Source organism: Staurois parvus, unplaced genomic scaffold (assembly GCF_062004578.1).
Source record: "Staurois parvus isolate SC_StPar_1 unplaced genomic scaffold, SC_StPar_1.0 ptg000415l, whole genome shotgun sequence".
Taxonomy (NCBI): Eukaryota; Metazoa; Chordata; class Amphibia; order Anura; family Ranidae; genus Staurois; species Staurois parvus.
In genome coordinates, this window is record NW_028318211.1 from 3,267,218 (window position 1) to 3,291,405 (window position 24,188).

At 40.6% G+C, this 24,188-nt stretch overlaps 1 protein-coding gene and 1 non-coding gene across 2 annotated transcripts in view; both read left to right on the forward strand.

The window, feature by feature from the left end:
• SUPT16H (SPT16 homolog, facilitates chromatin remodeling subunit) overlaps positions 1–24,188 on the forward strand; it is a 50,091-nt gene that overhangs the window by 20,607 nt on the left and 5,296 nt on the right. The window contains exons 9-19 of the mRNA XM_089687047.1: positions 757–830; positions 5,557–5,669; positions 5,854–5,919; positions 6,661–6,759; positions 6,877–6,992; positions 8,617–8,770; positions 14,464–14,591; positions 14,663–14,798; positions 14,906–15,032; positions 15,706–15,824; positions 15,905–16,030. Of these exons, the coding sequence (XP_089543173.1) occupies positions 757–830; positions 5,557–5,669; positions 5,854–5,919; positions 6,661–6,759; positions 6,877–6,992; positions 8,617–8,770; positions 14,464–14,591; positions 14,663–14,798; positions 14,906–15,032; positions 15,706–15,824; positions 15,905–16,030 (1,258 nt within the window). The remainder of the gene's footprint in view (positions 1–756; positions 831–5,556; positions 5,670–5,853; positions 5,920–6,660; positions 6,760–6,876; positions 6,993–8,616; positions 8,771–14,463; positions 14,592–14,662; positions 14,799–14,905; positions 15,033–15,705; positions 15,825–15,904; positions 16,031–24,188) is intronic.
• Positions 1,134–1,228, forward strand: LOC149454871 (small nucleolar RNA U6-53/MBII-28). Its single transcript, XR_016314169.1, has one exon. It is a non-coding gene; the product is annotated as a small nucleolar RNA U6-53/MBII-28 (small nucleolar RNA).

Here is a 24,188-nt window from a genome sequence, read left to right on the forward strand (position 1 = left end):
CAAATATGTCTTCTTTGCAGTTTGCACGGTAGAGCTTTACCTTGCATTTTTGGATGACACGGCAAAGGTGTTCATTGATTTGTGGAAGCATTCCTGAGCCCATGCTGTGATATCCATCACAGTACCATGCCTGTTTTTAATGCAGTGGCATCTGAGGGCCTGAAAATCACGGGCACCCAAAATTGTGTTTTGGCCTTTGTGCCTAGTTTTCTTCAGATTCTCTGAATATTATGTACAGTAAATTATATATTTAAAGTGTTTGCAACTTTACATTGAACAATATTCTGAAATTTTTTGACAATTTTTAAACTTTTTTTCACAGATTGGTGAACCTCTGCTCTTCTTTACTTCTGAGATACTCAGACTCTGAGATACTCTTTTTATACTCAGTCATGAGACTGGCTTGTTTCCAGTTAATCTAATTAGTTGCAAAGTGTTCTTCTGTTTCTTATTTGTTAGTACCACTTGGCCAAACTTTGTTGCTTTATCCTAACTTTTTTGAGATGTGTTGCTGCCATCAATTTCAAAAGTACCTTATTTTTGTTCTGAAATTGTACCTTTTCTCAGTTTAAACATTTGATATGTTTTATGTTTTCTATTTTCTACATTGAATTAATGGGTTTATGAGATTTGCAAATCTTTGCATTCTGTTTTTTTGTAGATTTTAGACCGCATCCCAAACCTTTTTGAAATTGGGGTTGTAAATAGACCTTTTTGATTTAAGTTTTGACAGCTTTTTCTTTTGTCTTTGTACAGCTTTGCCATGGGAATAGAGTTTCGGGAAGGTTCTCTTGTGATCAACAGTAAAAATCAATACAAATTAAAGAAAGGTGGGTCTCTAACAAACACAAAGCACAAAATCATCTGTGTTGGCATGCGGTCAAGTCAGTTTGTAACATAAAATGAGAATTCTAGTGGAAATAATGGATACATTGTAGGTCAGTCTACTTGATCTGTTTTCACCTTTTTATTAGAAGTTTTCATTCCTAGAAACCATATATAGGTTTCAATGCAAGACTAATTAAGATACATTTGTATTACGTTTATTAACAGAAAATGTACACTTGTATTTCTATGTGCTTTTCTTTTTGTATGTAAAATGTTTATATAGCCGTTAGGCACTTATCTTGTGTTGCCAGTGATGAGTTGCCATGCTAATACCGACACAGCAGCCAGGAACCTATTTCTGAGCTGGTAGTGACTGAGTGTAGCCAACTTACTGAGGCTTCCAAAATGCATAACATCAAAAGAAATTCTTCTGTGGGATAGAAAGTCATATACAGTTACATCAGTTTTTAATGCATTCTATGACTAAAAGGCTGGCCATAATGTACTTTTCTGCAATGTACAACAATATTTCTGGCTGCTTTGTCCTTACAGACATTGCAAAAGTGCGTCACTTTATGTAAATTCTCTGTAGTTCTTCTACCTGATTTTGTTTGAAGAAATATTAACCTTTTAAAATGTAATTTTAACTGAATCTGTGCTTTCTCCATGCTGCAAAAAGCATCAAATTCAATTTAATATCATCCCCAATAACAGCACTTGCCTCTAATTGGAGCTTACTCAGCAAAGATTACTCTTTCCCCTTTGCTACCATGTTACAGGTCTGTTGCCTGACCAGCTATTTACTGCTGCTGTTATGTAATGCCTAGTACACATGATGAAAAAATCAGACAGAACAAACTGTTTCAGAGAGATCATCTGATAATTTGGTTATTAGTACACAACTTCCGGGAGCCGATCACGGTGGTTCATGTAAAAATATCTGAAGGGACAAGAATGAAAATGTTTCTTATAAGATAACAGAACAATTGATTTTCTTGTAATTCGTATAGTATTTGTGCAAAAAGAAAACTAGGAATGTCACTCAAAGTTGTATTTATATGAAATTAGCATGCAAAAAAAGGACAGTCATTCATCCCATATTCTCACTAGTGAGAAAATTCTGCCACTAGTGAGAAAAATCACTAGTAGTAGGATTGCTGAAAGGGCTGCCTGCCTGGGTGTTCCAATGGAATCTCTTCCTCCTGTAGCAACATGTAGCAAGATGTCGCTGACCTGAATGCTGCTGAATCTTGATCACTAGTGCCATCTTGCTACTTCAGCTACTGAGGGAGCAATACCACAGGGTCAAAACTGGCAGCCTCGTAGTGACCTTGTTGCTTTTGTCAAATTATCAGTGATAGGACTGTTATCAGCAGAGTTGTCCATGTGTCATCGGCCTATGACTAACTTTGTAGCAAGTCACAGGGTGAAATGCAGAATCAAGTGGCTGAAGAGAGTTGAACACCTGCTTTTGTGTAAGAAGCCTCTCTAAGGTCTCAGCACAAGTGACTCAAAGATACACTATATTGCCAAAAGTATTGGGACACCTGCCATTCCACACACATGAACTTTAATGGCATCACAGTCTTTGTAGGGTTCAATATTGAGTTGGCCCACCCTTTACAGCTATAACGGCTTCAACTCTTCTGGGAAGGCTGTCCACAAGGTTTAGGAGTGTGTCTGTGGGAATGTTTGACCATTCTTCCAGGAGCGCATTTGTGAGGTCAGGCACTGATGTCGGATGAGAAGGCCTGGCTCTCAGTCTCTGCTCTGATTCATCCCAAAGGTGTTCTATTGGGTTGAGGTCAGGATTCTGTGCAGGAGGCCAGTCAAGTTCCTCCACCCCAAACTCTCTCATCTTGCCTTGCTTTGTGCACTGGTGTGCAGTCATGTTGGAACAGGAAGGGGTCATCCCCAAACTTCCCACAAAGTTAGGAGCATGAAATTGTCCAAAATGTCTTGGTATGCTGACACATTAAGGGTTCCCTTCACTGGAACTAAGGGGCCAAGTCTTACCTTTTGAAAAACAACCCCACACCATAATCCCTCCTCCACCAAACTTTACATTTGGCACAATGCAGTCAGGCAAGTAGCGGACAAACCCAGACATGTCCATTGGATTGCCAGACAGAAGTGTGGTTGGTCACTCCAGAGAACGTCTCCTCTGCTGTAGAGTTCCGTAGCGGTGTGCTTTATACCACCGTATCCGACGCTTTGCATTGCACTTGGTGATGTAAGGCTTTGATGCAGGTGCTCCACCATGTCAACCCATTCCGTGAAGCTCTCTGCACACTGTTGTGCATGCACTTATCCCGTTCTGTCATTTTACGTGGCCTACCACTTCATGACTGAGTTGCTGTTGTTTGCAGTTGCTTCTTATAGTACCACTAACAGTTGACCATGGAATATTTAGTAACAAGGAAATGTCATGGATGGACTTATTGCACAGGTGGCAACCTATCACGGTACCACACTTGAATTCATTAAGCTCCTGAGCACGACCCATTCTTTCACAAATGTTTGTAGAAGCAGTCTGCATGCCTAGGTGCTTGACTTTATACACCTGTGGCCATGGTGGTGATTGGAATACCTGAATCCAATGATTTGGAGGGGTGTCCCAATACTTTTGGCAATATAGTGTATATATTTTCAGCAGGCTTCCTATTAGGATTCGCTCCAGGGATGCCTCTTCAGTACAGGTGAATGTGCCCATCTCTTTTTCATCTGTCAGGGTTGTAACCCATCTCACCAGTGTGGTTGGCTTCTAACATCCTCTTCTACCTACCTTTTTTTTAGGGGTGTCTGCCATGCGCCTTACCCCTTCATTCATTCTGACTTTTTGAAATCGTATCTTCGGTTCATCTTCGCACCCTCAACAGTTCTAGTCAATTTCAGGGATACTTTCATGGAATGATTTTCTGTTTTGACAATATCTTGAGTTGCAGAGCTCATTTCTTGACCTTTCGGTGGTCATGTGTGGAGGCTTAGGACCTTTTTATGAGGCTGACTGGTTTTGCCTTTTTATAAGGATTTTTTTCCCAGGTCCCTTGTCTGGTACCTCTTTTTGCAGGGGCTTTGTCCCTTTCTTTGATTACCATGTGTAGTTGTTGGGTTTATCTCTTCTCCAAGGTAATTTATTATTCAGCCTCTTGGTTGTTCATACTATCCAGCTTTCTTCTTTCCCTATGGTTTTGTGCTGTTCATGCGGAGACATTCCCTTCTGGGTGGCGAACGTATTTCTACTAGTCTTGGTCATTGGGCTGATTCTGTGTCCTCCGGCATCATGCTCTCTTATTAGGCAGGAGATTGAGTCTCAAGTATCTGTTTTGGGTACTATACCATCAGGCAATTGTCCAATTTCATGAGTCCAAAATTTCTATTGTTGCCATCCCCAATGGTCCATGTAAGGGTGCACTGCACGCTTCAAACTTGTTGTTCTGTTCCTCAAACCATTGTTGAACCATTTTTGCAGTGTGGCAGAATGCATTATCCTTCTGAGAGCACTGCCATCAGAAAACCCCTTTTTTTTTTTTTTTTTTTTCTTTTTTTTCTTCAATGAAGGGTGTACGTGGTATGCAGCAATGCATAAGTAGGTGGTACATGTCACATCCTACATGAATGGCAGGACCAAAGTTTCCCAGCAGAACATTGTCCAAAGCTTCACACTGCCTCCTTTTCATACTGCTTCCTGGTGCCATTTCATCCTCCGTTAAGAGATTCACGTGGCCATCTACATGATGTAAAAAAAAAAAACACATGATTCATCAGACCAGGCTACCTTCTTACATTGCTCTGTGGTGCAGTTCTGACACACACACTCACACACACACACTCTCTCTCTCTGTAGGTGATGTCGACTGTTAACGTGTTATGCAGCTCCATACACAACAGTCTGCGATGTCCATTTTTTCTGCTTTAAACCAGTTGCCTACTGGGCGCTTTCACCCCATTACAGGCCAGTTTCCAGATATCAGCACTGTTGCACTTTGGGTACAGTGTTGCATGATCGCGCAATTGTCATTTCAAAGAAAAGTTTTATCATTTTTTTTGGACCGATAGAGCTCTCTTGTGGGGCTATTTAATCACCCGAATATGTACCATAATTTTATCAAGTCTGATATTTATACAAATATATAAATCTGCCATAATCAAGGTTTTGATACATTGTGGGTGGATAAGCAGATGAGAACTCACAAATGTTGTAGAGGTAAACAGGATATGTACCATAATTCTATTATGTTTGTAATAAAATTGGATACATATGTCTGCAGCTAAAGAACTATACACCATACAGGTTTTGTTTTTTTTAATTGAAACATTCCATATTAAGGTTGAAATTAAAACCAAATGGTACATCCCCTTTTGTATCATGCACATACACCCTGTGTATTGAATGACCTTTTCCCGATCTCCCTATTTTTCTATAATAAAAATTTTATATTTTTATATATATAATTTATTACTTATTCTATCTATCTATATATATATATATATATATATATATATATATATATATATATATATATATATATATATATATATATATATATATATATATATATATATATATTTTTTTTTTTTTTTTTTTTTTATTTTTTTTTTTTTTTATTTTTTTACTTTTTGTGCTGACTAAATGTCTAAGTTTTTGTACACTTTATTGGTGATTTTAAGCTTGTTGGCAGTACATTGACTTCCACATGTTTGTGGCAATCTGTTCTTTATATGTAGGTATGGTGTTCAGCATTCACCTGGGACTTTCTGATCTTGCCAAGAAAGAAGGGAAGAAGCAAGAGGAGAAGACGTATGCCTTGTTTGTTGGGGACACAGTGCTTGTGAATGAGGTACAGTAAATGTAATCTTCAATGAAATGTATTTAATCAGCTGTCAGATATTTGTGTGGAAATGAAATTTTATATGGAAGATTTCTTTAGCAGAGCTGTTGTTCAATCTGAGATGTGTGGGTATGTGTGTGTGTGTATAACTTTTGTAGACTGAGACAGTTTTCTCTTTTTTTTTTTTTTTTAGGAGGGACCAGCAACTGTTCTTACCAGTGTTAAGAAGAAAGTGAAGAATGTGGGCATCTTCCTAAAGGTGTGTGTAACATAAGCAAAGGTCTTCTGTAGCCCAAACACTTCAACCCTTTTCTCTGTTTGGTATATTGATACATTTCTAAAATGCTAAAATATTAAAAATAAATAGTGCTGTGCTACAAAAAACTACTAAACTGTACATGAAAGGCATGAATAAATGGTAATTAAATATAGCCAGCTCAAACCATGAACACAACCTTCTAAAAGGAACAAAAAAATATTTAGTATATTACCACCTAAAGTAATAGTGGTACAACCCAATTAATGTGAATTAGAATCCAACTAGCCCTCTAGCATGGGGTATAAAACCACTAAACCGTGATAAATAATATTAAATGCACTAAAATAAGAGATATTATAAGTACATAATAGATCATTTAATTATTGTGAGACTGAATGCAGAGTGACAGTCCATAATAAAGTGAATAGCAAGGTGTAATTACAATTAACCGTTAAGAGGGTTTCACTGAGGTTTTGGAAGCAAGAACACCGCTTATTTGCATGCTATCCGCTTTATTCATTCTATGAAACCAAATAGAATTGGAGACTAATTTTGTACAGAGAGGTGTGTAGAGCGCCTTCATTTCGGCTTGTGTACAAATTATCGTTTGACTGCTTTTTTACATATCCCTGTTATTGTATAAATGTTTATCTAAATTGTTCTTTGAAGTTTTATAGGTATGTTGTGTAGATTGATCCAGTGTCATCTTAGCGGTAAATGGGAAATCTTGTCTTTCAACAGAATGAAGATGAAGAGGAAGAGGAGGAAGAGAAAGATGAAGCAGAGGACCTCTTGGGCCGAGGAGCCAGATCTGCTGCATTGCTCACTGATAGGACCAGAGTATGTTCGCGATAAGGGAATGTGTTGAGTAGTGGATTTTTCACCCCTATACTTTTGGTCTCATCGTTCTTTGTTTTGTTGATGCCATCGCTCATCTTGCATATATATATTTTGTAGAATGAAATGACAGCAGAGGAGAAACGACGCACCCATCAAAAAGAACTTGCAGCCCAGTTAAATGAGGAAGCAAGAAGGAGGTTAACAGAGCAGAAGGGAGAACAGCAGACCATGAAGTAGGTATTTTGGTTTTTTTAAATAAGTTTCAGTTGCCAGTATTCAGTTTCGTCTGTTGAGGGTACACAGGAACTGTTTATACGGTTGCCTCCAGGAGGTTTAGGCACTGGTATAACAAATTAGTATAAATTAGGCACCGTATGTCCCTGCTATCCAGCATGCCTACATTTTCTGCTAGTGTTCTAGGAGGTCAGCCACCTTTTCTTTATCCCTGCAAAAAAAACACATTTTTTGCTGTCTGCCTTTTCATTGTGGGATTTCTTTCTTTAGTGATTTTAATCAAGATTCCTTGCTGACACCTCTGCTTAATCCCTGTAGCAGTTGTGTAGAAGCTATCCAACATTTCCACAGAACTAGCTTTGGGGGCCATACCCAGATGCTGCCAAGTTAGATGTGCGGGACTAACCTGGAATATGATTGCGACGTTTAGTCACTGAGGCACTTTACAAACCTGAGTGTACTGTTAGCCACGGATTGCTTTGCAGGTCCATAGGCACTAAAGACTTGTTTAGTGAGTAAGGATGGTCACCAAGAGCTACCTCCCTATTTACACCATTGAGCTTCTCTTCAGATTTCATGCCGCCTTTGGTTTTACCATGGAAAGAGTTAGGTTCGCTGATCACAGTGGAGATGTCACCTCAAGATCTCTGGTTGGATTTCACTGCTGAAGTTATCCACTGTAGGGTTTAGGGTAGTAAATTTGAAAGCCTTAGTGGGACTAGGTCAACTCTTCCCTTGTTCAGTCAGGCCGACTTCATAGTTTGTATCCTTGAGTTCTTCACCACTTTCAGGGGTCACTTAGCTATTGTTATTGGAGATTGCACTGTGCTGATCTCGCTTTTGTTGAGTTTGTTTGTGAAATTGGTTGCCTGGCCAAGCTATCTTTTTTTTTTTTTTTATAACTTTTTGACATGGAATGTTCCTTCTCTGAATTCTAAGATAGGTGTGAGAGTGTAAGACATGTAATCTTGTTGGTCTTCTTTTGTGGTTCTGTTTTTATCTTGCCCCGGTGGGTGTGTGTGTGTTCCACCTGTTTTGGTGATTTTTTTTTTTTTTTTTCCTTTTCCTGGTCTTGAGCAGCAGGTTGATCTCTTTGGGGCTTTCTCTTGGATGTTTGGCAACTTCCCCAGGGGGAATCTAGTTCACTTTCTTTGGGTGTTGGTCCTTTTAGGTAGTTCTAGGTTACCAACAGTTCCCAGTCCCTTCTTATGGGCCTGAGAGTAACTATTGCCCATCCCTCAGTTGGATGACTTTTGGATGTCCAGACTGAATTTCTATGTCTCTCAATGGATGAGAAAAAAAATAGGATTTTAGCCTCTTCTTTTTTTTTTTTTTTTTTTTTTTAAGTCCATTTCTTGGAGTCCATTGAGGGACATGGGTCCAGTGGTACTGCTTTTACACAAATCTGAGGCATTCTGGATAAAGATGTGGTTTACAGTGGCTGGCTTATTTGTGTGTGCAAACCTCCTGTAAGCGGCAGTGTAACCCGCTGTATCTAACATCCTGTGTCCTTTAATGGGCTAGATATAGATTTTATGGTAAGCACATATTTTTCTTTTTTTTTTTTTTAATTAACTCAAAATTACTTTTAAAATTAAAAATACTTTTTTCCTGTTTTGCTAGAGCACGCAAGTCTAATGTCTCTTACAAAAATACATCTCAAATGCCAAAGGAATCAGAGATCCGGGAGATGAAAATCTGTATAGACAAGAAATATGAGACTGTAATTATGCCTGTTTTTGGCATTGCTACACCGTTCCATATTGCCACCATAAAGGTAAGATTTTTGCCCAACTGTTTTAACCATTTCACCTCTCACACCTGTATACCCCATATGGACCAGAGCATTTCTTACATTTCTGCTATGAACCTATTTATTTGACAGTAACTTTATCATTACTGAAGATAAAGTAATACATTTCTTTTTTTGACCAGTGTTTAAAAATAAAACATTGTTAATGGTATATAAAGTAAAATGTCATATTTGTCCTGTATAAAATGACACAGAAACTATGATTCTGGTACAAATCATTGCAACGTTATTTTACAAATTAGTTTTTTTTTCCAATTCTGTACTTTAAAAAAAAAAAAGTGTACTACTGCAACATTTTATATTTCTGATATGTGTCTGTTACCATGTAGTAATTATTCTGTTATCTTTACATTGCATCCTTTTGAAATACCTGGTGATCCACAGTCTCCTTGCTTTCCTATTTGAAACTGAAAATGTATTCTACTTGGGAGCACAGCCTGCCTGTATTCCAATGTTCAGACTTCTGCTGACATGCCCCTCCCCCACCTGCACAGCTCTTCACTTTGAAGATCAGTGTACTGCTTTTTCTCTGCCTTCTGCTGACACATCAACAGCTAAATCCGGGGAAATGGGCCCTTCACCCAGAGGTGTTTTGTAGATATCTGCCTGTGGTGGGGACATTAGATGTTATGGTTTTCAGATTCAACAACAAACTGGACAGGTTTGTGTCTTGAAAAAGTAATTAAGCATTTGCAGTGGAGGTCCTGATGACTCCGTGGGATCAATTTTCTCTGAATAGTCCAGTTTTACAGTCATGCCTTATGGCATGGCTTTGAAGCCCATGTCCTGATGAGGGATAGGGATGTTTGTAATTCCTACCCTACCCTTCTCAAGGCAAGAAAGTTAACCTCCAGGAAAGGTATGCCATTCCACATGGAAGGCTTATTAGGCTTGGTGTGAGGTTTGCAAGTTTCACCCACAACAGTATGTCATGGCATGTATTTTGGCTTTTCTTCCATGCGAGATGTTTCTGGCTTTAAGTACCATTGACTGTCAGATCGCTGCCTTGGCTGTTGTTTTTCAAAGACCTATTTATACCTCATTTCTTGGTGAAAAGCCTTTGTGCAAGGCTTCATATGGCTTTTTCAGCTTATGCTGTGGTCCTTATCTCCATGAGGCCTTATTTGGTCTTGTCTGTTTTGCAGACCTCTCTGCCTTTTTGAGCCACTCATGAGAGATTTCTTTCCCGCTCCTTACATACAAAGCTGTCTTTTGCCATTACTGCAGCTTGCTGAGCAGAGGGTTTAGCTGCTTTTTCCTGCAAGAAACCTTTCTTGGTTCTTCATCAGGATAAGGTGGTGTTGAGGTCATGGTCCTCTTGTACCTAAGGTGGTTTCTTCATTCTACCTGAATCAGAACACTGTTTCCATTTTTGTTTTTTGTTCTAATCCTCAACATCGTAATGTGCTTCACACTTTGGATGTTTGAGCTGTTCAAATTTACCTGACTTCTACAGGTTCGTTTTGACAGTCCTCTGTTTTGCTTGAGTCCTTGCAAGGGTCAGACTGCCTCTCGATCCATTATTTCTAGTTGAATTTATCAGTTTTTCTCTAGGCTTTTAAAGAGCAACGTTCCCCCTTTGCTGGTCAAGGCCGTTCCACCAGTAGTGTTAGTGCTTCCTGGGCAACTTGGCATCGAGCTTCTGCTGTTCCAAGTTTTTAAGGACTAGGTGATTGTATGGCTATCCTGAAATGTGACTGTTGGCATTTGGTGCCTTCCAGACATTTGTGTTTTTGTTAGCTACAGAACTTTTTCTGGGTCCAGGACCATGGCACAGTCTCAGGTGTGACCCTGGCTCTGAAGGATCAGTTGGCAAGTAAGGCTGGTCAGGCTGAAGCATCGGAAGCTACTACCTTTAGGAACCTTTTCTATTTCTTACCACTGCTGGTTCCACTGTGGTAAAGTTTTTAAAGCTGACGAACTGAGCACTGACACCATTCGTTATGTGAAGTGCTCAGCGTGGTCTTTACAACTTATTCAGGCTAGAGGAACACTACCTTGGATCATCTTGCCTCTGATCTTGTTTCACTGCCTGTCCACATTGACTTTTACCTTATGCTGTTTTAAACCCTCTTCCCCATCAACTACCTAGGTTTGTGAGCTCCTCCAGGCATTGCCTCACATTGGGCCTAGTTGCTTTCCTCTATGCAGTGCCTAATGTCTTCTCCAAGATGCATAGAGTTTCTCTGCAATGCTTGACCTCGGCAGTCACCTCCTCTAGTGGTTTTAGGGGCATCCATCTTGTATCCTGGAAAAAAACACACCTGTAATCTAGAATTGGGGTCCTCTTTTATAGTGTCATCCTCATCAGGGTCTTGTTCATCTCTGCCATGTGTTGCTGAGGTCTTCACAAGGACCTCCATGTCCATTTTGGACTTGACCATTTACTGGAGCACTGCTCAGAGTCTGTAAACCTGCTCCGGTAGAGTGCATTTCTGACCCTTTTGGGCCCCTAACTTAGAATGTCCCCAAGACCCCTGTTATCTCTGTTTCAGAGTCCCAACAGCCTGCCTCAGAAGAGGCTGAGCAGATGATTCCGATTTGCATGGGGTTATTATTAAATTGATGCAATTTGATTGCAATCTCTTCTGCTTCTAGAAAATCAGCCTACAGTCCCAGAACTTCTTGCTGCACCCACTGTTTAATTCATGCTTGTACAAGGACTGAAAACATCCTAAAGGATTCTAGGTCCCCTAGAGCATGTTTTGAAGGTTTTCCCTTAGAAAGGGTATTGTTTGGTGGTCTCGCCCCAATGTAGATGGGATCTAGGTTAAGGACAAACAGGTTGATGGTGTTCTCACCTTTCAGGATTTCAGACAGTTCAATTCTCTGCTTAGATCCCTGTTCTGTGTTGCCTAGGTTTTAAATCCCCTAGAGAATCTTTTCATCATTTGGGTAGGCTTTTGTTTCAAAGAGCGTTTGATGTAAATGACTGCAGCTTTGTGTGTTGTAGTTGATTTGTCAGTTCACATACATAGGGCACTTTGTTTACATGCCTGGAACACCAATGATACAGTCAAAGAACATCTGACTTTGTTAGGCTCCAATCACACTTGTGCAACTTGTCATGTGACTTTGTGGTCCAAAGTCGCATGACAAGTGGCCCCCCATGTTTCCCAATGGGTACTATTCATATCTGAGCAACTTCAAGTCACAGCGACTTCAAAGTAGTTCCTGAGCTACTTAGGTCCAACTTTCATGCGACTTGAGGGCCATAGACTTCAAAGTCGCACCTGAATGTTGTACATGCGACTTGTGTGCAACTTTGTACATCAGGAACAATTTTCCTTGGTGAAAGCCAAAGTTGCATCAAGTCGCACTGTAGAGTCGCAATGAAAAACTCACGATTTTGAAGTCGCACAAGTGTGAATAGAGCCTTACCCTCCGAAGGTTGTTAACTTTGGACCTGCTTTTGACACGGTCTTTAGACACGCCACTGATGGTCGAATCCTGACCATAGGAGGCTTGTAGAGCAGGTGCAGGAACTGCTGTAGATGTAGTATCAAATTTCCATGCAGAGTCTACCTTCCACTCAGACTGTAGGGCTCAACTAGAAGTTGGCTTACTTACTCTTATTAGCCTTCTGCATGAAGCTGCACCGCCACTTCCAACAGTGAATGGGGCTGGCAGATTGTTGCTGTCTCCTTGGGTACTTCCTCGGTATGCAGGTCACCATCCTGTAGTCTTCAGCCTAGACCATTGAATCTGACATCTCCTTTCAGCTTCCTCTCTTCACCCTACACATATTACTGGACTTTGTGTATCTTCCTAGCTTTTTCTGGGTTTGCCGAACCCTGGAACTAGGGATGCACCGATATATCGGCAGCCAAAACATGTCAGCCGAAAATAGCATTATCGGCATTCTGCCGATAGCAAAAAAAGGTTGCTGCTATTGGTGCCGATAAATGCAAAATCGCATCCCATAGAATTTCATGCAAAATTGCGTTTCCATTGACTTCAATGCAAAATGCCCCTTTGTGACATCAGTGCAAAATCGCCAGCCACATTAAATACATTTTACAAAAAAATGTAAAACTGTCTGTTTCAGTTTTCGGCCAAGCGCATCCTGAATTTTTGGTTTCAGCACCAGAATTTTCATTTTGGTCCACCACTACCTGGAACCTCTGAATTCTTTTGTTAGGAGCTTATTCTTGGAGTCTGAGATTCCATTCAGACCTGCACTCCCCTCTGCAGAGGAGTTCTTTAATCTCAGGTGTTTCTCTTCATGACACTAATACTCCTCAGCTCTACTGCTCTACTGAAGTACCTTTTGACCTACAATGTCCTCAAGGACCATTCCCTACTGCTATCCCTGATACAGTCGGGATCTGTTCGGGTCCCCCAGTAACAGGTCTTGCAGTCCGAGAACTTTGCGGGGTCTTTTGTTTGCAGACCCATTCTGAATGCAGCTCACAATGCTCCCCCTACTCCATTTGGGGTTTTTTTTGGGATGCCTTTCTAGTCGTCTCCTTCCATGTTTGTTTCTCTCCTTCAGGAGTGTTTGGTTGAGAAGCACCCTGCTTATGCCTCTGATTTTGATGTACTTGAGCATTAGTCTGGATCATGGTATACCTCATCCATGACTGTTCTTTGTGCGGGTGCCACTCTCACTCTTCCCACTTCAGGTTTGGTACTGTTTGGTTTTCTGCTAGTCTTGGGGTCATTTTGTCTGTTCATGGAGATATTCTACTGTAAAGGCTCGCACAGAATTTGCTATCTTTGAGAAAATCGTTGACTGGGCAACTTCTTTCTTATCATGGATCCTCTTTTCTTGATTGCCAATGGTTAGTGATGCAAGGCTTGCCCGTTTTGCTGTTGTCCAGCTAGTCTTCTTGGGACCTGTTTTTGTTCAAACGTCCACTTAAGAACCTTTTTTATTGCTTGGGCCCAGGGTATTAATTTTTCTGCTCCTCTCATTTTTGGTCCTGTTTCCTCTTGTGTGGGTAGTTGCGTGGTGTTTTTTTTTTTTTTTCTCTTTTCTTCCCCTTCAACTCTTTTCCGGTGGATTTTTGGTTGGTCCTTCAGTCTGCTGGTTGGGTTAGGGCCTTTTGATGGTCTTTGTTTTGACCACCATGTTGATCCTCACTGCTCTCTACTTGGTCGCCCCAGTTTCCCTGCCCTGCAAAGGCTTCTCTTCATTCAGCCTTTACTCGGGCGTTGGTCCTTAAGATATCACCTCTCTGTGTGATTTGTTTCCAAACTCATTTGGCACAGTCAGTGGCTGCGCCCACTCCTCAGCTGGACTGCTTTAGCATCTATTTCTGAGTTCTTGTGTACCTCAGTGGACGATGACAAAAATAAGACTTTTGTGCTTACTGTAAAATCTATTGCTTCCAGCCTATGAAAGGATGGAGGTCCTGCCTCCCTTGTTTAGCCCAGTGTACTGTTTGCTCACAAAAATGAGGCATGCTGGGCAGAGGTTGAGTTCTACAGGGACTGGCGTACAACTCTCTTTGCCAGCCTTGTAACCTCCTTTAGACGTCAGTATATCCTGACTGTTTCAGAATTCCTGAGTCCCTTAATGGATTTGGAATAACAATATATGATAGGGAAATTCTTATTATTTTGACCAGTCTTCATTTTTTTGTTAATAAATACACAACTTTGAGAGAAATGTTTATGTATGTTTGATGCATTGTGTTTTTGATTTTTCACAGAATATCAGTATGTCAGTTGAAGGTGATTATACTTACCTCCGAATCAACTTCTACTGCCCAGGCAGTGCCCTAGGGCGTAATGAAGGAAACATATTTCCCAATCCTGATGCCACGTTTGTAAAGGAAATGTAAGTGAATTTCTGTTTGTTCTAACATCACTTTCTGTAGTCTTCTATTTCTTATGAACTGTTTAATTCAGAACTTATCGAGCCTCGAATATGAAGACCCCTGGTGAATCATCTGTGCCATCACTGAACCTGCAGAATGCTTTCCGCATTATAAAAGAAGTGCAGAAACGGTACAAGACTCGGGAGGCAGAAGAAAAAGAGAAGGAGGTGAGAGGATAAATGAATAGCCTGATTTTTTTTTTTTTTTTTTTAAATATCTTTGGCTTATGTCTGTTCTCTTAAATTCTGTCCTTTGACTCCCTTGTCCCTTACAGGGCATAGTCAAGCAAGATTCCCTCATAATCAACCTCAATCGTAGCAACCCTAAACTGAAAGACCTTTATATTAGGCCCAACATTGCCCAGAAGAGAATGCAGGGCTCTCTTGAAGCCCATGTAAATGGTGGGTATGCCTTGTCAGAAGTATCCTTTTATAAAATCTCAGCAGCCAGCTGAAAGCTAAGAATTACAGATGCCATTTCACATAGGAGGTAAAGTTCACTATGTTATAGTCCAGCTAAAGATTAACGTTTTGGTGGGATGTCACTGGACCATGTAAGCTAAACTCCTTTGCAAAATGTAGTGATGTAAAAATACTGCTATTTCCTCTGTGGGTATACTGCCTGCACATTACTTGAATTACAGTGAAAATATATGGGGATTTCTTGTATTCTACCAGCAGAGTGCAGTGAGGCACTTTTTGCACGAATGGAATGATCATGTCTGCCTGTCAGTTTTTCAGCCAGATCCAATCAGACCCTTCATTCTCCTATTTTGTGTGGCTGGTGTAAACAGACATGTGACAAACGGACATACAATCTGATAAAAACACAGATGGGGATCCATTCCCCTTAAGTCTCTCGGATCAGATGGCAGTCGGGTGTAAACAGACAGTACAATGAGGAGAGCTTAGTGCTTAAATGAAAAATTAAAAAAAAAAAAACAGCTGAGGATGACTTTCTCCATGATTTGGTGGGGATGGAGCTACTGGTTGAAAATGTCTATCTTCTGTTACTTTAAATGTTAAGAGTGAATATTAGTGTCGCTACTATGTCTAATCCAGTTTGTTTATTTAGGTTTTCGCTTCACATCTGTTAGAGGAGACAAAGTGGATATTTTATATAATAACATCAAACATGCAATTTTCCAGCCTTGTGATGGGGAGATGATTATTGTACTTCATTTTCATCTTAAGGTAACAAATATGCTAGTCGCTTTCTTGATGTAACAAGTTTGGTTACATATACTAATATACTGGTTTTAACTATGAAACAGAATGCCATAATGTTTGGAAAGAAAAGGCACACAGATGTCCAGTTCTATACAGAAGTTGGAGAGATCACTACAGATCTTGGAAAACACCAGCACATGCATGACCGCGATGATCTTTATGCTGAACAGGTGAGCTTAGAACAGGGGTCCTCAAAATTTTTAAACAGGGACAGTTCACTGTCCCTCAGATTGTTGGGGGCCAAACTAGTTTGAAAAAAATATGAACGAATTCCTATGCACACCCACATATCTTAATTGTAGTGCAAAAATACAGAAAAGAACAATACAATATTTAAAATGAAGAACAATTGTAAACATTGTTAAATAAGATAAAGCATGATGTTTTAGAATGAAACATAAGTGTCAAAATGCTTTGTGAAACATTTGGCTTGTCCAACCAACATACGGTCAGTATACTGCGGACAGGATACAGGAGAAGGTCAGGAACTGTGGATATACTACAAAAGATGGTCCGTATACTGCAGACAGGAGACGGTCAGCATACTGTGGATTTAATGAAGGAGCGAAAAAAATATAGGTGTTTTCCGAGTGTTAAAACTACACCACAAACTCCTATAATGAAGTTAATGGTTTTAACACCTCGCAAACACCTGCCAGGCTTAGGAGGAGAGTCACCATAGACTTGAATGGGAGGTGTGAAAGGCTTCAACTCCTCCTGACTCCCACATGAGGCGTCAATTTTGTTGCGACGTTAACGCTTCAGTGTCAACAGCAATGTGTGCTGCCATCCTTTGAGGAGCTTTAAAAGCGCCTGCCTATAAAGCCAATGTGAACTTGGCCTTAGTTTGGTTTGTGAGCCAGGTTTGTGAAGTAAATGGGAAAACCTCTGATTTCACTGCGGACCCGTGCAGCCGAGATAAAACTGCCGCCCCCGCCTGAGTTGAGCTCTCCCATGTGTGATACAGTCCACCCCTGGCAGGGGACAGTTGACCCCCTATAGCGGCGCCCCCTTGGAAAATGCAACCCTGTGCAAACACCTAGTTTGCTTCTTGGCAGATACGCCCATGCTCCTTGTTTCAGCTCTCAATGACAGGCAGGCCAGGTACATGACTTTGGTGGGTTGTATCTGGCTGCAGTTTTGAGGACCCCTGGCTTAGAAGAAGATTCATTACGAAGATGTAATGTTATTTGCTGACTGTTGTACATAGTATGTCAGGCAGACACATATCCCAGACTATGCACATGAGTAGTGGTCAACCTAGTAAATATAGTGCATCCCCAGGTTTGTCCAGAGGGGCGAACAGTAGCTTTAGTATTACAAAAAGTTTTTCCCTTTACTCGCAGTAAAAGCATGTTTTACCATGGGTTATCACAATGCATGGTAACTCACAACTGTGTGTGCATTGTGATGTTATTAATTCTGAATGACACTTCAATGCACTGTTATTGTACTGGCCAATGCACCTGCACTGCAGAACACCAGTATGTTGCAGTAAAAGATGGTAAATTTTTAATGTGTGAGGATGCCCTATTAACTTATTCAGAATAAAACTGCTGCCATCATGCAATGTTTATTTGATAATGCACCACAAAGATATGATGTGGCCTTATGCACATTTTGATGGAAACTCACATTTGCTCTGATTCTATAATAGCCCAAATGGTAAGCGTAGGGTGGGTCCCACATTTTTTTTCAAACCACTTGAAACTGCATCAAACCCTTGTTGATATATATGTAAGAGGGTATCTATTAACATGTGTGGAAATATATCATACTATTTAGACCAGATGACAGGAGTCTGGTCTGGTCTGTTCTAGCAGAGAGCAACGTAGTATAATACTTGGAAATCAATTCAGTGTTATGCGGGGACCGTGAGAGTTTAAAGGGGTTTGTTGAATGACCACTGTATCAGCATTGAAATTACGAAGAACTGTGTGTATTAAAACTGGTAATAGTATAGGATTTTTGATATGAAGGATTGCATACTTATAACTGCATTGTCTTAAAACTTTTAAACATTCATTCCATTAAAAATCCTGATGCACAAATTTAAGACCCAAAAAGACCAGAATCCTGTATAGGGATTTGAGAGCAACTTGGGTAAACAAGAGTTGCCCCAAACTGTGATGTTATGGGAGGTGGACTAGGAATCTTTACAGGTGGTTGTAGTAGCATAATGGAGGAGTTTGTGTAGTTTTTAACGAAAGTACTGTTTGACGATTGTCAACTTTTTGACAGCATTCAGAATTGTGTAGACTTAATGGCACAGGGTAAGTTGGCCGAAATACAGAAATGTTTAGGGAAGAAATGCATTTATATCAGATTCACCTGATCCATAAAGTCCAGTGGGAGACAGTACATTACTGTGTTTTTGGTGCAGGTTGTGTCTAAAAGCAGGAGACGTTTGTTGGGTATGTGATGGGAGACTGGATTCTGCATATCTCGACCAAGGTATAAAAATGTGTGCAGCAACTTAGTTTGAGACCTAGGGTGAATATTTTGGACGGCTTCCGGGTCTAACAGGAACAGCAGAGACTTCTCCCAATTGACCTTAAAACCTGAGAATCCTTCAAACTCAGTATAGCCAATAGATGGAACAGAGGTTGATTGGGATCCTTCAGATAAATCTGGGTATCATCCGCATATAAAGAAACATATTGTAATTTGTAGGTCCTTAAAGTGGAACTTTAACCACTTGCCCTCCAGAGGATTTACCCCCATTCTTGAGCAGGCCATTTTTTGCGATACGGCTCTGCGTTATTTTGACAATTGCTCAGTCATGCAACACTACCCCCATATGAAATTTATGGAGGGGGGTTTTCCCCCCACAAATGGAGCTTTCTTTTGGTGGTATTTGGTCACCTCTGCGTTTTTTAGTTTTTGCGCTATAAACAAAAAAAACGACAATTTTGAAAAAAAAAATTGCTATAAAACACATCCAGTAAAAAATCAAATTGTCATAAATGTAGGCCAAAATGTATTCTGCTATGTCTTTGCTAAAAATAAAATCCCAATCCGTGTAAATTAATTGGTTTACGTGAACGTTATAGCGCTTACAAATGGCGGTATAGATACTGGAATTTGTTGTTTTTCTTTTTTAAACTAGTATTGGCGGCAATCATCAACTTATAGCAGGACCGCGGCGGGCATTCTGACACTGGGTGGGGGAACTAACAGCCACTGACACTAATACAGTGATCAGTGCTAATAAATTGCTCTAACACTGTACTAATGACACTGGTTAACAAGAGGTTAACATCTGGGGCGATCAAAGGGTTAACTGTGCTGTGTGTGCGCTTCACTGTAAGCACACTGCTTTGTATGGCTCTGCTAAGCAGCCATACAAAGCAGCATGCTGGTGCTGACAGGGGAAAGATCTGTATTGTTTACATACAGACCTCACCCCTGTCAGTGTTCCTCAGCGATGAATCTCTGGCCAGGACCCGGTGATCGACAGTTCTAGTTACTAATGGCGTGTGTGTGTGTGTGTATATATATATATATATATATATATATATATATATATATATATATATATATACACACATATGTGTGTGATTTTGCGCAGCCCTGTAGCATTAGTTATGCTATAGGATGGGCAGAAGTGGTTAAGCAGAAAAAAAAACATTTGTCAAACTGGCAGGATCTAATGCAGAAAAGACATACTATGCCTCTCCTGCATTTAATGTTCCATTACTTGCCAGTATGCCCTTCTAAACTGAATCATGCACACAGCGCTCTGTGTACAAATTTTGGCAATATCGACATGAATCGAGTAAATGACCCATGAGTATTTAAGTGAACGGATCTATTAGACAAAGCCAGCTTGATCTGAACAGACCAGCTTATGTACATATTTTGTAAGTCTGATAAGATTTTAGCCAGAGCCTTATGTGTTTTTAAGAAAAATAGGGTTGTAGGACTTGCATTGAAAAGTCTTTCTCTGGTTTCAAGTACCATTAGCAAAATTCTGAACTTAATCATATAGTACAGAACACAGGCAACATATTCAAATACCATGGGTTATAGGCGCATTACTTGGACACTGGCAAGCTTTTAAGGACATGCTATCTGGGGGCGCTTTCCCTGTAACCCTACCCCATTCAGTGCTAGTTTTTGAAGGTGATAGACCTCTTCTCCTTTGCGAACAAAATCATCTTCACTAGTTTATTTTCTAACATGTCACTGTCTGATGCCTACACAGAAGCAATGTTTCCAGATCGGTGCAACCTCGGTAATACCTTGAGAGTCATATTCCGAAAGGTGTTTTGGGCACTGTATCCTGCATGGGCACTCACTTTGGCACGTAGTGCGATGCAGTTTCAGGGCACTGTACAGGTTCATAGCCATGGACCAACACTATGAAGACCCCTTCATGGGTAAGTCCACTGTGATGGACGAACCCTGGACTTTAAAAAAAAAAAAAAAAAAAAATATATATATATATTATTCTAGTCCAGTGTCGCAAACAGGTAAAACGTGGCCACCTTGTATCTCTGACCTTTACTCTAAAAATGGGGCCATGTTTGGATGTATTCACTTGACAGTGCTAACTTCAAAATTGGCGCTAAAATTTTAACCCCCTCAGTCTTCGGTGGATAGCCAGGTGATACATCACACCACTAGTTGCACACTTAAATGCTACTTTTGCCTACAGCCCTTATAGGTACGTACACTTTACCAGTAAGATATGTTACAGGGCGGTCTACACCTGGGTTACCGCATACGAATTCCGGACATGCTTACCCTATTTCTGCACTCTTCTCCATGGGTACCCTCCATTGGAGTACCCTCGCTTTTAGCTATGCTGGAGAACAGGTGAAAGTGAGCCAATTTAAAGTTTCAGGCGAACATTTGCTCTGCTGAAGGCCTACATAACTGAGGTGTCCCTTGCATCAGAGCAGGACCTGATTCTAACACTGATGTTGGTTTCCTATTCTAGCTGTATTTCAGGTACACAACTTGCAACTTACCTGACAAAAGCAGACTTTTCTGCATCTGTGTCACAATTCCTTGGACAGATTATGGCCTTACTACAGTAATCTTTGTCCAGGGCTCAGAAATGCCCTGCTTCTACTCCTGTTTGTCAACTACTCCCATTTCTCAGCCTCAGTCAAATCCCAATATGCTAGTACTTGAAGAAGCAGACACAGAAGGGAATGAAGAGCATACTAAGGTACTATTGGAGGAAGCTGTGGAAGATTTTTTTTTTTTCTCCAGACTACCATTACTGTATATTGAAGAGGGAGCATCACACAACCTGCTTTCTAACTTAAGAAGCTAATTTCTTCTGTCCTCCGGAGCCCTGGCATTGTGCAGCCTGACAGTCATCCATCTTGCCATGCACTTTTGGGTACATAGAAACAATCAACATTTTCCCTGTTCCCAAACAGAATTCCATTCAAGCTTCGACAAAACATTTTGTTGGCATGGGGAAAAAGCAGGTGCTTTCCCTGAACTTACCCATGCCTCCAGCCAAGCAAGAACTTCCTTATTTTTGGATTCACCACACCATCCCTACCACTGGAAAGCCCTTAAAGTTTACCAGGCAGGGGAGGAGGGTTCTAATCTTTGACAGTTCAGGGCACAAAGTCAAGAGAAGAAGACCAAGCTTCCTATCAGCATCCTGGAGCTCAGAATAGTGAGGTTGTCCCTGCAGCACTAGAACCCCCTTCTGAAGCGAAACCTAATTTGGGTGCAGTCATGTTTGCATGTGTCAACCATTAAGTGGGCAGAAGGAGCCTGGCTGCCTTGTAGGAAGCAAACCAGATTCTCTTGTGGTAAATCAACGTGAGCTGTGCATCAATCTCTCTACGTACAGAGCCCACTAAGCCCTAAAGCATAGCTTTTATTCTTAAACGGCTAAAAATAATGTATGTTGGCAAACATTTAAGTCATGAATCTGCAGGTGGATGCAGAGGGTAAAAATCTGACCAGAGGATGGAAAAGACCAGATTGTTCCCTCCTGGGTGGGGATCTTGCAAGGGGCTCCCTGCTTCAAAATCTACCATTGAACAATGGATAAGGAGTGCAAGAGTGTACACTCCGAAGCAAAATCACCTGCAGTGTTAGCAGTGTCTTCCTCCTGATCAGTGGGAATTTCCTTGGCAGTTCGGCACTAAGCCTCTGTAGCCTGTTTTGGGCCACCCCCTTGGGTGTTTTGACCCCAGTTTTTTTTACTGGTTGGCACAGTTCTAGTTGTTGCCCACCCTTCATATTCATTGCTTGGGGACAGCCCATGGTGTATGAATGTTACCTCTGTCCTGTACTTGCTACATAACTGAGGATTTAGAGTGGGGTAGGATTATAAATTCAAACATTTTTCGACTGGAGTACAATAATGCAATATTTTCACGTCAAGCATTTTGTTTTGTGGATTTAGCAAGAGCAGCTTGGCACCCATCAAATGGGTTTCTTGCATACAGATAAAGAGGTTTATGTTGTCTGAGGAAATTGAAAACTTGGGACCACTTGAAAGCAGAATTCAGGCTAGTTTTCTAGAAGACCACTTTTGAGGAGGAAACCAAAGTAAACCATATTACACCAGAATAACACAGCCCTCCCCTTTTCATAACTGTTTTTTGTTATGGGATTTCAGGCTTGTTCATGTTGAGGAAAATACCATACCAGCTTGAACAAAGCAAGGGGAGCATGGTGTTGGGTAGCATGGAGTTATCGAACCATATCTCATATAAGAGTAGAATAGAGGATCACTCCTTGGAGAGAGATATTGTAAGGAATGATCTACGTATGTACAGTTGTGCTCAAGTTTGCATACCCTGGCCGAAATCTTGATATTTTACCATTTTACTTTTGTCTATAAGATAGTGATCATATGAAGCCATTTTTTTTCACTTAGTTGTTTGGCTCTTTTTTTAAATCATAACAGAAATTGCCCAGATCAAAAGTTTACATACCTTGAAATGTTTGGCTTTGGTACAGCCACACACAGATTAAAATGGCAATTCAAGAATAATTTCCCACATCTGTGGCTTTTTAAATTGCAATTAATGTCTGTTTATAAATAGTTTGCTAGCTCTCACGTGGATGCACTGAACAAGCTAGATACTGAGCCATGGGGAGCAGAAAAGAACTGTCAAAAGACCTGCGTAATGGACCTTTACAAAATGAAAAAGGATTTTAAAAAATATCCAAAGCCTTAAATATGCCAGTCAATACAGTTCAATCTCTTAAGAAGTGGAAAATTCAGGATCTCTTGATACCAAACCGAGGTCAGGTAGACCAAGAAAGATGGCAGCTACAACTACCTAACAAAAAATGTTCAGGATAAAAAGAAAAACTCACAGGTAACGTCAGGAGAAATACAGGCTGCTCCTGATAAAGACTGTGTGGTTGTTTCAAGGAGTACAATACGACGATACTTGAACAATGAGCTGCATGGTAGAGTTGCTTGAAAGAAGCCTTTACTGCGCCAATGCCACAAAAAAGCCCTGTTACAATCTGCCCGACAACACCTTAACACGCCTCACAGATTTTGACACACTGTAATCAGGAGTGACAAAACCAAAATAGAGCTTTATGGGCACAACCATAAGTGCTATGTTTTTAGAGGGTCAACAGCAACAAGAATACCATCCCCACTGTGAAGCATGGTAGTGGCTCACTCATGTCTTCGGCGTGTGTGAGCTCATAGGCACAGGGAATCTTGTGAAAATTGATGGCAAGGTGAATGCAGCATGTGATCAGAAAATACTGGCCGACAATTTGCATTCTTCTGCATGAAAACTGCGCATAGGGTGCTCTTGGACTTTCCAGTACGACAATGACCGTAAGCACGAGGGCAAGCTGACCCCCCCCCCCCCCAGTGGTTACAACAGAAAAAAGGTGAAGGTTCTGCAGTGGCCATCAGTCTTCTGACCCTAATATCATCGAGCCACTCTGGGGAGACAAGACAACTAAAAACTTTGCATGACCTGGAGGCATTTTGCCAAGACAAATGGGCAGCTATACCACCTACAAGAATTAGGAGCCTCAAAGACAACTATTCCAAAAGCCTGCATGCTGTCAATGATGCTAAAGGGGACAATTCACAGTATTAAGAACTTATGATATGCAGACTTTTTTTGAACAGGGATTGAATTTGTTTATTGGTTGTCATGTTTTTTATGATTGTTCCATTCTGTTATGACTTAGAATTGAATGTGAATCCCATAGGAAATAAAGTAATTGTGTTTTGCCATGTTTACCTTAAAAATAGTACCTATTTTCCAAGGGTATGCAAACCTTTGAGCACAACTGTATACAAAGTAACAACACATATCAGAACAGCATCTTGGAACAGCCACCACGGGACATTGGCATAGA